We start from the raw sequence: 18,885 nt of genomic DNA on the forward strand, positions 1-18,885 counted from the left end.
AAACTGTCAACAGAATCAAAAGGACTACCAAAAGCACGTAATTTATCTAAAATTGATTACACCACAAAGATAGTTAATCCCACTATTTTCATAAATTATTTTACACTAGTTAATGATGAATTCATTTATAATAGTTAAGGAACTAGTTAAAAACACTGAAAGATTAGTTGTTGAACACTTACTAGAGGCCAAGATGAAACGATATTTTACCGTTTTTTTGTGTTGTTTAGGTACCCAATAGATAGTAAGGATCTTCAAATGTTCAGAGGAGGCCTTTAGCTGTGATGTGGTTATGATATATGTGTTTACTTTATATGACTCTCTGTGGAGCGCATGGACTTGAATGTAGAAGAATCTAAAATTTCATTCTTAAGAACATCTGTACAGTATTTACGGCATACCACCACAACACTATTGGCCAGTACAAACATAAACCGCTTTGAAAGCACTTAAAGTTTGTTTTTAATTCTAAAAATAAGCGTATTATGTACTCTTTTACTTATTTCTGAATTATTTTCAAAATGTGATATTCAAATATTCACAACATTCATACATTTATTTAAATAAGAATCAAGAAATTCTTCATCAGATTTCCCTGTTTACACAAATTTTTACAATTCGATGAAAGAGCGTCTTTTGTGATCTGACGACACTGTTTCCAATCTATTTTAGATGGAGAACGATATTTTGGTCCTTTTTTCAAAAAGTGTTTAGCCATTTGGTCTTGAACATTATTGATGTCCCCCGTAATAACATGGCAATAGGGAACATATCTAAAATTTGACGATTCATAGTCTCAATTCAAATGAGTAGTATTTACTGCATTGACGTCTGATGTAACTGACGTATAATAAAAAATTTAAAAAACTTTGCTGGTTTTTTTTGTATGTATTGAAGTAATAGTGGTTATGTGTTATGAAAATATAGAGGTATACAGTTTTGAATAGTAGAGTCCTTAAATACTCTATAAATTGATGAAATTAATACCTCTCTTAATATATTTAATTTTCAGAAAGTGCCGTTTTGTTCATTTGTTCGAAATGTCATTGAACTAGCTTTTAGTAACTGCGAGTATCTTAAAAGGCTACCTTCCGTTGTTATTTTATCGCGCAAACCTGATGAGTTAAAACCTTTCTAACTGATATTTAGGAGTTAACTGTATTGTATTGTAAGCTTGGTCTTCGTAAAACTTGATTTTACTGTCGAAAATATCCGTTTACCTAGCTCCGCGTCAAATGAAAATTACCCTTACAAACGAATTACATTAGAATTACAGTTTGTTCTGGTAGATGTCTCATTGGCAATCATATGCAAATCACTTCTCTTTATCTTTATGAAAGACCAATTGCACCATGCATATTGTGAACTTTGTCTAAATTTTGTATTTTGCTTACTGTGTGATTTTGTTTTTCTTCCACTTTGAGTATAATATACTAAATTCACGTTTCTATATGATACTCTTTCATTATCAACAATGATTTATTGTCTATAAGGAGAGAAACATAGTCAATCAAATATTTAAATACTAATCCAAAAAGACTTCGCATTTCTTAAGTGCAAAATCCATATAAGCAAACATGCAGGGAAAGTGCACGAATTGTAAATGCTTTGAAGAGAAATATACATTTCGTCTATACTGGTATAGTTAAAAAAATCATTTGCTGAAACCCTTTTAAGCTGTTAGTTATTTTAGATACATGATTATGCACTTTCGGCGCTAAAACATATAATATAAACCCGATAACCGATCTTTTCTTTTGCCACTAGAGGAAGTAACAAAAGACCAAACAACACCATAACTTTCAGAAGACCACTTCGGCCAAATACATATAAATATCTGGACTGTTCTCGTCCTGTAGTCAAATCCTCTCAGAGAAACATCCAGTTGTCCTGCGGAATGTGTAAATACGTTCAAACGTCTAGTCGGAATTGGATCATTTAATCCCATACCTAAAATGGGGAGCTTTCCGTGTCATCTGAATGTGAAATAACCTTTGCAATAGCTTGTTGTCTGCATATGACATGTTTCCATGCAAAAATGCTGCCTGCAAAATTTCCAACATACTCTTTTTTATTCCAAATTTCCAGGTTTCATCTCCGTCCACTAACATTGCAGTACCTACCAATTGGATTAATTGTTAATTTTTACTCCTCTTGAATATGTATGAAATATCTACCACCCAAAGAAAAGCAAACGATCAAAAATCAAAAGACCATATTTCATGTAAACATGCATAGTAAGAAAATATAATTAGGGGCAGGGTTCAGATCTATAAAAACACAAAACAAAGTTAAACCCTCCAACAGTTCTATGTGCCTAAACCTTACTTAAGGTTGTCTTATTTCATATTCTAATGTTTTTGTTTTGTATTTTTTATCGAAAATTTGGTGATAACGGCAGATCTTTGATTTAATGTAATCACAACTTTTACAAATTTCTATTTAATTTTTAAAATCGCAACTTTGACAGAATCGAGCTCGGGATCATCCTGATATTGACATATTGTATAGGTACCAGTCTCTCGTTGAATAATGTATGGTGCCCTTGCTCGAAGTGTTTCTTTTCATTATTTTAATTGTTGGGTTGCTGTCTTATTGAAATAGAGCTTCTAGATTTTTTTATGCAATTACTTAAAACCCTAATCCCGTATTTTAGACTGTAGAGATTTAATCAACTGTCGCCCGTATATGAAAGAAGAGATTTGCCCAGATAGTAGTAGTTACCATCCTTGGGCAAGTGTTAGATGCAGGGCATTTTGTGGTTTTTGTAATGGTAAGTTATCAGTATATAAATAAGCAATAGAAATATCACGACAGTGGTTTGGCGTATTGTAACAAAACAAGGAAAGAAAACCGACAAAACACGAGCAACGAATTTAGTTGACGGTCTACAAAACAAACTCCTTAGCGATTTTATTGGAAGGCACACTGCTGTTTTAATATTATTTTATTACATTTATCACTATGAATTTATCCTTGTCACCTTTTTTGCTCAAAAGAATTATTGATCAAGGTTACAATTAAGCGTATTGCTCAATTATAGAGACTTGTATTTAAGAAGAATAAATATCAATTCCCTAATTTAAAGTTCGAAACAAGACTCGCATGTTTCATTTACTTTTTCTGTGTCGAATATCTGTACAAATTGTTTGTGAGCATTTAAACAGATCGTTTCTTGATAAAGATGTTGATATTAGAGTATTAGACGGCATGATTGAACAAAGTAGTATATAGTTGTTTTCAGTAAAAGCAAACATGATTTTATTCGGGTTCCTCTTTATTATTGTCTACCTTGACTGCGCTTGTGTTTTTTGTTATCTATTATCGGTTTTCTAGAATTAATAGATTATCCTGTGCTGATTTTTATCGTACGTTTCTTTTTGTCTGTCTTAAGTCAAATCTACTTTTATTTCTCAAAAAATAAAATCTTAAGATAAAAAAATACATGGTGTTAAAGGATCAAGTAATATAATAAAAAATAAAGATAAGGATAACTATTTTTGCAAAATATCCAAATGTATTATAATAAGGACTTGATTTACATTTCAGTCAATACAACATCGCCACCATGTGTAGACAAAATATCAAACTGTGATGAGTATGACGCAGATCTTTGCACAAACCCATTATACAGGCTTTTTAGGGAGGATAACTGCGAACTGTTTTGTGGACTTTGCAAACCACCAAGTAAGAATATAATAATTATAGTTCTACTCATTTTAGGGAAACTAATTGTTCTGTTATTATAAACGATGCCGACGCGTACTTCCTCCAGTATTCCTCGAAAAGTCAGAGTATCAAATAAGAAAATATGATTGCCGACTTTTTATTAGTTTTGTGTATTTTCGTTTAGTTATACATTAGATGCCATTTGTTAAATGTTATGACTTCAGAAAATGTCAAATTATTCAAATTATTATCGTATTTTTGCACATAATAAATATTCATTCCTAATGGTTAAAATAAATGAACAATCCAATTATGTGCAAACATGTTTTTTTAATGATTCGTAGTTTCAAAAACTAAAGGACTATGGGTAATTGCATTGTTCGTACTCCATTTTTATATTTGTTGGGCGTATTACAACAAAACAAAGAAAAAAAACCCGACAAAACACGAGCAACAAATTTGGTTGACTGTCAACAAAACAAACTCCTTAGCGATTTTATTAGAAGGTACACTGCTGTTTTAATATTATTGTATTACATTTATCAATTTAAAGTTTGAAACAAGACTCGCATGTTTCTGTTTCTTTTTCTGTGTCGAGATTCTGCGCAAATTTTTGTGAGCATTTAAAAATATAGTTTCTTAATAAAGATGTTGATATTAGAGTATAAGACGGCATGATTGAACAAAGTATTATATACTTTGATCTTGCTTTTAGTAACAACGAATATGATTTTATTCGGGTTCCTTTTTATTATTGTCTGTCTTGACTGCACTTGTGTTTTTTTGTTATCTTTTCGTCTGTCTTATGTCAAATCAACTGTTATTTCTCAAAAAAATAAAATCTTAAGATAGAAAAAAATACATGTTGTTAAAGGACCAAGTAATATAATAAAAAATAAAGATAAGGGTAACCATTTTAGCAAAATATCCAAATGTATTATAATAATGATTTGATTTATATTTCAGTCAATACAACACCACCACATTGCGTAGACCAAGTAACAAACTGTAATGAGTATGACGAAGCAATACATGAATTTTGCTCAGACCCATTACACAGGCCCTTTACAGAAACCACTTGTCCACTGTATTGTGGATTTTGCATAACAGTAGGTAAGATTATGATAATTATAGTTTTAATCATTTTAGGGAAATTTATTGTTCTGTTATTATAAAGGATGCCGACGCATACTTCCTCCAGTATTCCTCGAAAAGTCAGAGTATCAAATAAGAAAATATGATTGCCGACTTTTTATTAGTTTTGTGCATTTTCGTTTAGTTATACGTACATTAGATGTCATTTGTTAAATGTTATGACTTCAGAAAATGTCAAATTATTCAAATTATTATCGCAGTTTTGCACATAATAAATATTCATTCCTAATAGTTAAAATAAATGAACAATACAATTATGTGCATACATGTTATTTTAACTATTCGTAGTTTCAGAAACTAAAGGACTATGGGAAATTGCATTGTTCGTACTCCATAACGAAAAAAGCGTCACATCATTGTTTGAATTTCCATTGTTAAGAACAATGTCAGCCAACCACAACGTTTTATAGCCTTTTAAAATGTTACCCAGAATGCATTAGATTCTGACGACTTTCATCATTTGTGCCACATTTGAAAGGAATCAAGTCTGATACATAAAGTCTACAAATAAAGATACTAGTTTTTATGTGCGTAAAAAAAATTCAAGACTTATAATTGTGTACGCGCATGCATTTCCTCTACAATGTACTCACCAGTAACACTTAAAATTAAAAGTTTAGAAGGCCAAAAAAAGTACGAAGTTAAAGAACATTGAGGACCCAAAATTCCGAAAAGTAGCGTAGCAACCTTTTTTTTTCTAGTTAATGTGAATATATTCGATAGTTTTATTATATATTTTTTTGTTTTTATAGATTCGAGTGCTAGACAACCACCACGATGAAGAAGAAGACATTTTTTTCTCCTCTGATGCTTACCAAACATTTATCTAATAGTAAATACAGAATTTGAATTAACACAATATTGTCTGAATGTGAGCCATATCACATACTTTTTAAAATAAATTTTCGGTCGAAAATTTTCAAAAAACTTTTACCATGTTAAGAGAATACTGGTTACCCGCGGTATTGAATACTGCCGGGAGATACTCGTTTATATTAATTTAAACAATGCCAATTCTACATGTTCTAGATTGTAAAATAATAACGCATATAAAAACTGGTGCACATATATTAAACTTTTACCTTTTCTTTATTGAATAAATCATCAACGTTAGAAAGTCGACAATATAAATCGCCAAACAGTTGAATGATTATAGTGGAGCGGCAAATGTTGAAAAAGACGCTTAGTTAACGAGTTTAAATTACCTAAATACCTCATGGAATATTAATGTCTTAAAATGTGTATCGATTATTGAACCTCAAAAAAATATTTGTCGTAAATATCAAATGTGGTCACAATGATGTTTAAAACGACCTTACCTGACGTTACCCAACTGTCACCGAAGACCCCACTACTGTTTTGGTAGACTTTCTCATAATTAAGCCTTTTCTAAACATGATTTGTGGACTAAATTGGTTAATAAGGTTACTCTCTACCTTCATACGTTATAAAGTCATTTTTATTGAGTGCCATATTTAAAGCACAGAGCATTTGGAAATTGTGGAATAAAACACACAAAACAATCGCTGTTTTTTCACCTAGCATTGTTTGAACGTGCAATAACTGTGTACGTGTATTTTAAAGGTACGACCATGAAGCCGTCGTATAATACTTCAATCTACTCGATTTACTTTTTGAAGAAAATAAGTAATAACCGATATAATTGGTTAAACATCAGCATTTTTGAGAATTTCAATTCCAGATATTTGTCGCACATGAACCGACATTGTTCTGGTTTCTAGTTTTCAGCCCAAATTAGGCAATTTTGTGATGGTCATTTGTAGTTATTATCACGCGTATTTCCTGTTTACTTTATAAATTCTGAAGCTTTACGATTTATTTATGTTATTAGGTATTATTGTTTAGTCGTGTTTGTTGAATTTTACCGTGAACGTGACAATCATTGTCAATATTACGAGAAAAAAAAAAATACTCGTAAGTCATGAACATTTCAGTGTAGATAAAGATCGGTTTTAGTCTTAAGATTTTTAGTAAAAAGAGTCATATTCCAGTGGAAGTCCAAATTCCCCGCCCTTCGTCCCTGACGTCCTCTGTTACAGGACCTACCTATTGTATCTATTGTTAATGTGTTCTCTTTCTGAACATGCATGAAATATTTGCCACTGCACGTTAAGCAACCAACAATCAATCAATCTTTCTTGCACGAATTTGTGTTTTGTCAAAATGTAGGTATTTGTAATAATTTCCATTCTGTATCAGCCGACATAGGTGATAACACAGATGAACATTATTTATTGGAAATATTTTCTAACTAAATTGGGATGTTCCTCATTCATGTTGTACGTGCATTTTAACTTTCTATAGTTTTTTCGACGTTTCGTTTTGTATTTGAAAACGGTCATGTCTACCTCTTTGAATTCGCCATAAAAACCCGCTTGCATTCACTACAGTACCGTCGAATGAAAATTAATCGTAGTTGTCACTTCAATAATTCATGCTTCTTGTATCATCTGAAAACTCATCGTGTATTGAGACTAACAAAGGGAAATGTTTTCAAGAAAACTACGTGACCTGTCGAATCCTGGAAAACTGTGACGAAATCTAACCTGCAAATGTTGTTGGATTTTATCGACAATGTATTTTGGATACTATATTAATATATATTATTTTCAACAGTATGTATATCTTGTCCAAAAATGCTATTTATCGAGGTCGAAGATCAAGGTCATTCTGTTGCAGTTATTTATTAAGCTTTGCAATTTAGCAAATGGTAGCATACGCTATAAATTTATTACTTTGGGATACCATACGGCATATTTTGTTAATAGTAAACAAAAGGGTAAAATATGCTACACAGAGGAACAAGTGATCAGTATGCTGGATATTCTTATTGACAACCTATTCGTTGAATTTGGAGGTAGAACTTTTCAACAAATTGTCGTCATTCCTATGGAAACGAACTTTGCGCCTCTCCTTGCCGACCTCTTCTTATTTTCATATGAATCGGAGTTCCTTCAGACACTTGTCAAAAACAAGGAGATCAAAGAAGCCAGGTTATTTAATTTCACATTCAGATATATTGATGATGTTTTTTCCATTAACAATCCGAACTTTTCTGATTGGGTTCCATTTATATATCCCCCAGAACTAGAAACAAAAGAAACAACAGTCACGGCTTCCTCCGCCTCATTTTTAGACTTATACCTCGAATTTGACATACACAGTCATCTCAGGACCAGAATGTATGACATACGAGACGATTTTAATTTTGAAATTATCAATTCCCCTGGCTGTAGTCTGTTGTTATTAATGTATTATTGTTATTTTGTTTATTTTCTTTTGTTTCCCATTCTGACATCGGACTCGGACTTCTCTTATACTGAGTTTTACTGTGCGTACTGTTGTGCGTTTGTTTTTTCTACATTGGCTAGAGGTATAGGGGGAGGGTTGAGATCTCAAAAAACATGTTTAACACCGCCGCATTTTTGCGCCTGTCCCAAGTCAGGAGCCTCTGGCCTTTGTTAGTCTTGTATCATTTTTAATTTTAGTTTCCTGTGTATAATTTGGAGTTTAGTATGACGTCTATTATCACTGAACTAGTATACATATTTGTTTAGGGGCCAGCTGAAGGACGCCTCCGGGTGCGGGAGTTTCTCGCTGCATTGAAGACCCATTGGTGGCCTTCAGCTGTTGTCTGCTCTATGGTCGGGTTGTTGTCTCTTTGACACATTCCCCATTTCCATTCTCAATTTTATTACTCGCATGCACACGGCTTTACAAACATGTTGGATTCAGTAATATAGGATAATAATTATGGATAGACGATTTTGAGTACAATCAGGTCAAATGAAAGAAAGAAAAAATAATAATATAAGTGTATGTATGTGTTTCATAACTAATATGTTTTTATTACAAGGAAAAATATAGTACAAATAAGTTATTGAGCTATCCAGAAAATCTTCTTTAACAACCTTTTGAAACTCGCCAAAGATGTTGCTGAAACTAGTTCAGCTGACAAGCTATTCCAGTCTCTAATCGTAGCTAGAAAAGAAGAATTATTGTATGCTACTGTTCTTGACCTGATAGGTATCAAGTTGGCATGTCGTCTTAAATTATAGTTTTCGGTGTAATGATCTAATAATGGATGAAAATTACATAGATAATCTGGGACAAGATGATTCTTAACTTTGTACAGGTATCTAAGTCTATGAACTTTACGGCGTGTTTTAAGAAGCTCAAGGCCAACCTCTTTTAATAAAGTGACATGTTTTGTGACCCAGATTGCCCCAGTAGATATAATGCAGGCACGTCTCTGTACATGTTCAATATTTGCAGAATCAGCGCTATAGAGCAGTTATCGTAGATGACATCTGCATAGTCTAGCAGAAAAAGTTAAATAATACGTTATTCTGACGTCATGTGCAAATATGAAACATACCTAAATCGGAACTATAGCATTAATAAATAATGCTATTTGTATAATTTACTGAATGAAATATAGATTTTGAAAAAAAATGCAGTTTTTTTCCCTAGATTAAAATAAAATGTTTTTAGGTGATGACCTTTGACCTTGATTTAAGGCATGATGTGATCAGCTTTCCTATTTACGACACATATATTCAAACAGAATACGATCTAAGCTTTCAAATGAGCTATTTATTTTAATGCCAGGAGGTATGTATAGTAATTTAAATTTCTGAAATTGTCCTCTCCGCCGCTCCACTATAAGGGCTTAACGAAAAAAATGTCACCGAAAATAAGATGTGTTACAGTACGTGCGAAGATGAACTTTTAAGTCCCTTATTTGTGTATAGCTGTACGTGTAATGAAAATGAGCAATGGTCTGAACATGTTGCATGAACGTAGTAAATTTAATGGATTTGCTCTTGATTTGTGCAAGGAAATAAACATATTTTTATAAATGAAAAAAAAAAATATTATGGCACGGTATATATCAATATGTAATAAGTAAGTGAGCATGAAAATCACCGTTTAAAAAATAACGTTTATAAAAACAATTAAACGAATAGAATATTTTTTATGGAGGTGTTATTTAAATAAAACAATAAAACAAATAGCAGAAGATCAAGAAAGAAAAATGAGAGAATGATATAACAAAATGTTATGATGAGCGTAGCATTGCCTTGTATGTACATAGTTGATAATGTCTAATATATACCCAATGCTGCAAATGTACAAAAAAAAAAAAAAAAAAACCCACACCCATGAACGGAAAGTCTAAGCAAATATAAAATTCCGATATTTTACGTACAGGTTAGCTACTCTTGATCTGCTTCTATAAAACTGACATTACAATTATAATCAAAAGCTATGACACAGTAGCCTCAATCAAATGAAGTGAACGCAAAACAAATATAGAAAAAGGTCGTGTAGCGTTTCTATAACTATAATGCACAATTGAGTCGTATCCCTTCTATAAGATAAGCCAATATCTGGAAATGAGATCATTTTGGAAAGGGAAAGATATTTAACTCAGTAACAGGCCACCTATGGACCTTTCAGAGTTGTTGAAAGGGGTTCGTAATGTGCAAAGAGCGTGCCACTCGCCCAACACAAGATATCAAATATAACGACCCCATTCCGACCGGACATGGCTGTGTATTTATTATACATCCCACACAGTCAAACAGACTCACCGCGTAAGCAATGGTTTTATTGAGAGAGGAGAGAATTCAAGGATAGCCATATTTTGTATACCCCAATTAAACCTGCAGTTTTTTATGCTATTGAAATTGGAAAACAAAAATTTGTTAAACAAAATGTTTTAGAAATATGCTGATACAAGTTTTTTCCGAGAAACAAATTGTTGAATCATTTTCAAAAAATGTACCATGTACATACAAGATGTACCATGTACACACAAAAGATGTACCATGTACACACAAAAAATGTACCATGTACACACACAAGATGTACCATGTACACACACAAGATGTATCATGTTCATACAAAAGATGTACCATGTACAAACAAAAGATGTACAATGTACACACAAAACATATATCATGTACACACTAAAAATGAATGTTTCATGCTTAACTTGATTGACAAACCTTAAATGAAAATGTTACGTTTTGAGTACATATGCTGCTCAAGATAAAATTCTATGTTGAATAGAAAGGTTATGTTACTATCTTTGATGATATGTTTTTAATACATAAGATGAAATTAACATTATCAATGATCCATTAAAATGAGGACAAGGTCAGATGAACTCTACTAGATGGACCTGTACGCCTTACAATTAATGAATACATTAACTGCAGATACAATGTTGTTAATAGTTATTGTGAAACAGATTGACCCAATAAAGACTTTACAAAACCAGGTTCAACCCACCATTTTTTTCTTAAAATGTCCTGTACCAAGTCAGGAAAATGGCCATTGTTATATTATAGTTCGTTTCTGTGTGTGTTACATTTTAATGTTGTATTTCTGTTGTGTCGTAGTTCTCCTCTTATATTTGATGTGTTTCCCTCAGTTTTAGTTTGTAACCCGGATTTTTTTTTTCCTCAATCGATTTATGAATTTCGAACAGCGGTATACTACTGTTGCCTTTATTTACATTGACCAATGAACCCAAAAATTGAGGTCAAAATGGTCAATCTAAGATGGAACCTACCAGACGGACATTTACATCTTATAATCATTCAATACACCAAGTATATTTTACCTTTTTGCATATTGTATCTTAGAAAAGGACCTAGCCATCAAAACTAACCATTGACAAATATATAAATTGTTTTACATTTTGTTATGTCGGTGAATTTAAAGCTTACTTTACGGTATGGGTTTTACTCAGTTTTGAAGATCATACGGTTACCTACGGTTACTTACATTTAAATCATTTGGTTTCTGGTGGATAGTTGTCTGATTTGCAATCATACCTTGATTGATATTGTGACAGGAACGCGAAGAATGTGGCGAGTATAAACACTGGTGTATTGTCGGCGCTCACTGCTCTCCCTAACTTGCGACAGTAATGTCAACAGCACAATATAATGTACAAATCTTGTTGAAAAGGGCTTGATTAATCAGATCTTCACGAAGTGCACAAAACAAATACATAAAGACAAAATACTAATTTAAGAGAACTCATACAGTTACTGAAAGCCAGTTCAAAGCCAAATTAAAACTAATAAAACATGATATATTTGTTATTTTACTAAATTTGCTGTATAAACGCAAACATCTTCTTAACGGACAGACGGATTTTAATGACACTTTACAGTCTCTACACTGGCCGTTCGTATGCAGTTCATACAGATGTGCATAAAGAGATATCACCCTGTCCTATATGTTATAGAATGAAATAGCACTTTATAAATGTCGTACAATCGAATGGCTTTTCTGGATCTACCTTCATTGGGAACACTCAAACCCAAACAATTAAAAGACAGGGCTGTATAAATACGTAGAAACGGTAGGCGCTATATCATCAAAGGAGACCTAAAAAGAAGTCAAACTTAAGGTCAATTTTTCCGCAGGGAAAATGCTCAAATTTGTGAAGGCGTGGAGGGGTTTTCATTTTTGCGAGTCCATCCACAATCCCAGTTAATTTGAGTTATCGTATTTGAAAATTATTTTCATTTTTATCTTATACTATACACGTCTCTTTCTCAGTCTAAAGGTTAAATATAATATCTTTTTTTTATTTGTCATTTAGCAGTCTAAATGTAAATCGTGTATCAGTTGAGATCAGTTGAATGCATATCGGTTATCAGTTGAATGTATGTGTGGCATCAGTTCCTCTCCGGTAGCTGGTTTGGAAGTACGCTGGGTTATATAAACTATCTATCATGTGCATTGTCGGAAAATATAAAATCTATTTGTACGAGCTTTAAGAAACGGGATGGAAAGCAAATCTCGCTTGTGTTTTCCTACAATTTAACCCTAGCACTTTTATGTTTAGTTTTTTTTTTAAACTTCGAATGGTTCTCTTTGGGTTTTATTTTTATACATAAAATTATATATATACACAGACCATCGCACTTAAGCGTATCAAACCATCGCACTTTAGCATAGACCATCGCACTTTAGCGTGACCATCGCGTTTTAGCGTCCCCGTTGCACTTTAGAGATATATATATATATAAATATAACCAGTCTAAAAGGGTACAACATCACCAAAAAATGACAATAAACGAACAAATGTAACTATAAATATTTCGGATAACAGATATCCCTCATCAGTATGAGCACGATGTAAAATGAATCAGATCATTCAAGATGTTACAAAAACTACGTGTAAATACATTCCCCCCAAAAAAAACCCAGCACTGATCGATATAAGCTGGTAAAATATGTCAAACAGAGGCTGCGTATTTATCGTCCCAAATAAATAGCAGTTTTATAATGAAATTAACAAATAATAGTAAATTTGTTCTTTTCATTATAAAACTGCTATTTATTTGGGATGATAAATACGCAGCCTCTGTTTGACATATTTAACCAGCTTATATCGATCAGTGCTGTTTTTTTGGGGGGGAATGTATTTACACGTAGTTTTTGTAACATCTTAGCTGACGTCATTTTGGAATTTTAGAGTTGTGCCAGTTCATATCTCTAATTACTATTTTCATTTTAGGCATGTCTTTGAGTCTTTTTTTGGAAATTTAAAAAAATTTATCAGCGTCTCTACATATGATGTTCCGGTGAAACTGTTTCACTTTTTTTATTGTATAGAATTCAAGATTGCTATAGTTTAATAATCAGAATAGATTGATCTGATTCATTTTACATCGTGCTCATACTGATGAAGGATATCTGTTATCCGAAATATTTATAGTTACATTTGTTCGTTTATTGTCATTTTTTGGTGATGTTGTACCCTTTTAGACTGGTTATATATTATATTTTGTAGTGTACTGTATCATATTTATATGATCCATCGACCCGTAAGATTTATCGTTGGCTATTATTCAGTCATTATATATATATATATATATATATACAAGTCTAAATTGAAAACAACGTTCATATATATATAAATCGACATGCAGAACGCGGAGATGACCCCAAAGTAAATAGTACAGTTAGCATTGCCATTCCGAACAGTTCGCTGAGACTGAAGCAGGATAACGTACAGCAATCGTACACTTCAGGAGACCTTATTATACAATTGCAAATAAAGCAAAAATGTATATGTATACCGGTTATGTATATATATGCAATGGTTTGTCAATGACGTATATTTTAGACGTTAGGTATAAATTCATTGAGTTGAGGTAGCTAATTACACTCGTCAGGATACTTTTTAATCCTGATATTAATGATTTCACAAGTGTATATTAATTGCTATCAGTTTTAACATCTTACTTGGTGTTCAAGCTTTCCCGATGAAATTCACACAGTCATCGTGTACGAGTACTCCATAAACATGATAACGTCATGCAGAAAAAGTTTATAGAGACCATGGAAGTATTATATTGACATATAATACTTCCACGTAGAGACTGATATACTATGAAATATATAACAAATCTATTACAAATCTTTTATAATGAACTTTTGTATACATTTTTTTATTCTCTTTATCTATTCTATGTTTTGCTACAATAAACTGTTTTGAATATTATTATTTGTATAATTATACCAACTGCACTCTTTTATTTATTAACTTTTTTCTAATCACTTTGAAGTTTATATACAGAAAACATAATCTCTATTAATTTTTTGGCTTTATATCGTCTTATTATATGCATATATATCTTTATTCTTAATAAACCATATACAAAGGTATAGACAAGACATTTATATACAATATTAACAATAAGACAGAAATATTTACAATAAGACAGAACAATCAAAACAATTGCTAAGACAATATATGAAGTACATTTTAGCCAGGAGCATATATACCAGTGTTGATAATCTTTATAAATTTACAAATTTTAATCAGTTCTGATTTGTGTTTTGAAGACATAATCTGCTTGTATTAAACAATATTTGCATTTTAAAAATAATAATGTGACATACAAAGTTTCCTGTTTACTTCAAAGTATTTACATCATAATATGTAACGAAATTCATCGCCAATGTCATTTTTATTACATAGAAGACACAGTCTATTATTTCTAACTATATTATTCCATCTACCCTGTTCAATAGGGAGCTTGTGATTTGTGGTCCTAAATCTACACAAATCAATAGATATACTAATCAACAAAAGAATCCATACAAGGCAACGTATTAACCATATATTATGAAATTGGATACACTGTACCAAGGTAAATAATTGTTCAGTTGGGCTGATACTTACAAATTGTTATTTTCTTATCAAAACCATTGATTTAAAGCAAATACGCGATTTTCTTTTGTTGTTGCAATTTTTATTATTTCAAAAACCGTATTTTCACCCAAAAATTCAAAAATCGATATTAAAACTTTAAACTTTAAACTTAAACATGGTCTGCTTAGAATTTTGAATGCCTTTGCAGATATTTGAATACTTAATTCTCATTTTCGGGATCAAGTGCCGACTTTTGTCATCATTTTCCGCAAAATAAATTTGACGCCTGTTTTCAATAACACGGTATTTTCTCACTTTCCAATTTGGTCAGATTCTTTTAATCATATGCATTTCCTTTGCAAAAAAAAAGTTTTTCATTGGATAATTTAACAGTTTTTCCTATCTATTATTTTTGTATGATAAATTGGAGTTCAAACTTGTGTATCGTTACTTTTGTTGACTAGTATAGTTTGTTCCCAAGAATTTCAAAAGAATCTTCTTTCCCAAAACAAAAATCTTTAAAAAGTTTATAATTAAGTGCTTTTGGTGAGTTTTCAAGCAAAGAATGCCAGACTTGTACAAACTGATTTTTAAGTCTGAGCTTGATGAATGAAACTAACCATTTGCAATTCATAAATGATTGCGTTTCCCACACATTTGGGATACCACATTCATTTAGAATAGTCTTTACTCGGTTTAACCATGAAAAATGCACATTGTCATTAAAAGACATGTGATAGCACAATTTATATAAAGTATAATAGGATTGTTTTGTCTCTTTACCACAGTTAAATTTCCCCCAAAATGAAATCAATCTAGGTTTCATGTCCAAGTCCATAGGATATCTTCCAAGCTCCCCATAAATCATGTAAGAGGGTGTTGATGTTTTCAGACTTAATAATAATTTAAAAAATTTTAGTTGTACCTTTTCAATTATGTCATTATTTCCAATACCCCATACTTCACAACCGTAGAGTAATATTGGTTCAACCATTTTATCAAATAAGTCCAACTGACTACATATAGAAAGATTATGTAGACGACCGAGTCTTAACACTTCGTAAAGAGCCTTAGTAGCCTTTTCTACATTAAATTGTTTTGTTTTATTATAATTACCTGTTTTTGTTAGAATTATACCCAAGTAGTTAAATTCATCAACGATATCCAGTTTTTTTTCATTAAAGAAAAATTACATGATGGCCGTCTCCTTGAAAAAACCACGACCTTTTTTTTTTTATCAACATTTACTTTTAGCCTCCATTCATCTGTGTAATATAAAAAGCAATCTAATAGTTTTGGAGTTCAGTTGCGGATTCAGCCATCAAAACAGTATCATCAGCATACAGAATTATAGAAAGTTTTAAAAATATGTCAAAGTTTTCTTCAAGCTCTGTTGACACTGATTTTAGGGACTCTATATTACAGGTTTGCAAAAATGAATCAAGATCATTCAAAACTTAAGAAAAAAGAAAAGGCGATAAATTTTCGCCTTGTCTAACACCGTTACTACATAGGAAAAAATCAGAAATGGAATTGTTATATGAAATACATGACTTAGTACGTTGATACATATATACAATTACATAATTACATTATACATACATCCATTCATGTTATTCAGAAGCATTTTATACCACAGTGCATCTCGCCAAATCATGTCAAACGCTTTTTCAAAGTCGACGAATGCACTAAATATTTTTTTCTTTTTTAATCTTAAAATTTCAAACAATGAATGAATTACAAAACAAATATCAATTGTTGAAGAAAACCACATTTGTTTTCGTTTAAAATCATAAATTCTTCAGAGAAAAGATTTATAGTCGCTCGCATAAAATTGCGGTAAAAAGTTTCCCCGTACAACTCAAAATTATAATAGGTCTCAAATTTTTGGGGTCCAACTTGCTACCTTTATTTTTATATTCGTTCATTATTGAAGACCCTACATCAACTGTCAAGATGAAGAACAGGAATAAAAGCCCTGTTCATTGATAATTTTCTATGTTTTCTATGTATTGTGTGCGATTTTGTCCCATGTACATTTACTCCATATCCTTTTATTTTCTACGGCTTAATGTAACCAATTAGCCAACTGTCAGGAATAATACCAGTGCGAAATATAACTTTAAATGATTTTTCGTTTAATTCAAAGAATAAGCCAGATGTCGACTTGATATTTTCGTTCCCAAATGCTAAATATCATTTTTCAGGTTTTTAATGAATGAATGATCTTAAGAATTTCGTCTTTTGGAATACTCGTGTTTAAATTTTCATTAGGCCCATCAACATCATTCGGGTTTAGAGTTGGAATATATATATTTTCTTCATCATCTGGGACGGCGTTCAAGTTTTTGAAAAAATCGAACAATTTAGCAATAGGGATGTCGGGTTGGTCTCTTTTTTTTTTAACTGTTGAAGCTTATCAACCATGTATCACTTACAGGTATACATAAAAAATATTCAAAATTTGCGTGTGTAAAAGGTGCACAGTTTCAGAGACATTTATTTAGTTTCTGACATTTCATAAAACATTTCGACATGCACCAAAAAACACATTTTTATGTAAATATGAAGGTCATGAAAATAATGGGCAAAATTTGTAAAGAATGAAGAAAAATGGCTTAATAATTAAAGAATACAGAATTGAAGAATCCCTATATACAGATCCACAAATATTCTGTAACTATCCGTTAAATTCTTACGGAATTTCCTCCGGTATTGGTCTATGATTACCCTCGCCCTTAAACCGGAAATGAACAAGTGTTCTGTTTTGATGATTTTTTTTTTGCTTAAATTTCAATGGTGTTAAAAGTAATTTTTATTTCGATTTGGATGAAGTCCTATCATAGAATCTTAGTTTTTCACCGTCTGATAATGTTGTCAATAAAATTGAGAATGGAAACGGGGAATGTTTCAAAGAGACAACAACCCGACCATAGAGCAGACAACAAGTTTGTCGTTTGTTTTTTCTGTATGTACACATGGCCATTGAACATGTCGCATGATCATGCGATCAGTTTTTTTGACGGGAATGACAAGAGGTTAACATGTTTATGGGTGTTAAGGTATATAACAATACAACATAAGCTCTGTAGAGCTTTTAACTGATATATATATATATATATATATATATATATAAAAGTCTAAATTGAAAACAACGTTCAAACCTATGATTGCGTTGGATAAAAACCGCAATTTTTATACGTGTGCATGTAAAACAAATTTCTTGGTAAAGGGGTCTAAATACAGCACAAACAACAAATTCCAAAAGACCAAAAAAAGTGAAAAAGTCTATTTTAACAAAACGCATTTGACTAACAGGTCGAACAACTGATGTTCTTAAACTCTGCTGACTGCCATTGGCGATTGCCAAATAAATTGATCACTAGATCTAAAAAAAATGGATCTTAATAATAATTTGATACCAAACAGAAAACAATAAACTTTTGGAAAAGATGGTATACCACAAACATGAGGTGCAAAAATTTGTACACCATTGTACACAAATTAAAAACAACGTTCAAACCTATGATTGCGTTGGATAAAAACCGCAATTTTTATACGTGTGCATGCAAAACAAATTTCTTGGTAGAGGGGTCTAAATACAGCACAAACAACAATTTCCAAAAGACCCAAAAAAAAGTGAAAAAGTATATTTTAACAATACGCATTTGACTAACAGGTCGAACAACTGATGTTCTTAAACCCTGCTGACTGCCATTGGCGATTGCCAAATAAGTTGATCACCAGATCTAACAAAATGGATCTAAATATTAATTAAATACCAAACAGAAAACAATAAACTTGTGGAAAAGATGGTATACCACAAACATGAGGTGCAAAAATTTGTA

The 18,885-nt window shown here is 31.7% G+C and overlaps 2 protein-coding genes across 2 annotated transcripts in view; both read left to right on the forward strand.

Moving 5' to 3' along the window:
* LOC127712814 (collagen alpha-1(XII) chain-like) overlaps positions 1–5,875 on the forward strand; it is an 88,495-nt gene extending 82,620 nt beyond the window's left edge. The window contains exons 10-13 of the mRNA XM_052219423.1: positions 2,657–2,773; positions 3,550–3,687; positions 4,636–4,782; positions 5,577–5,875. Coding sequence (XP_052075383.1) covers positions 2,657–2,773; positions 3,550–3,687; positions 4,636–4,782; positions 5,577–5,605 — 431 coding nt within the window. The 3' untranslated portion in view covers positions 5,606–5,875. The remainder of the gene's footprint in view (positions 1–2,656; positions 2,774–3,549; positions 3,688–4,635; positions 4,783–5,576) is intronic.
* Positions 1–18,885, forward strand: part of LOC127711251 (uncharacterized) — an 82,585-nt gene that overhangs the window by 50,176 nt on the left and 13,524 nt on the right. The window lies entirely within an intron of this gene.

This window comes from Mytilus californianus, unplaced genomic scaffold, assembly GCF_021869535.1.
Source record: "Mytilus californianus isolate M0D057914Y unplaced genomic scaffold, xbMytCali1.0.p SCAF_8, whole genome shotgun sequence".
NCBI lineage: Eukaryota > Metazoa > Mollusca > Bivalvia > Mytilida > Mytilidae > Mytilus > Mytilus californianus.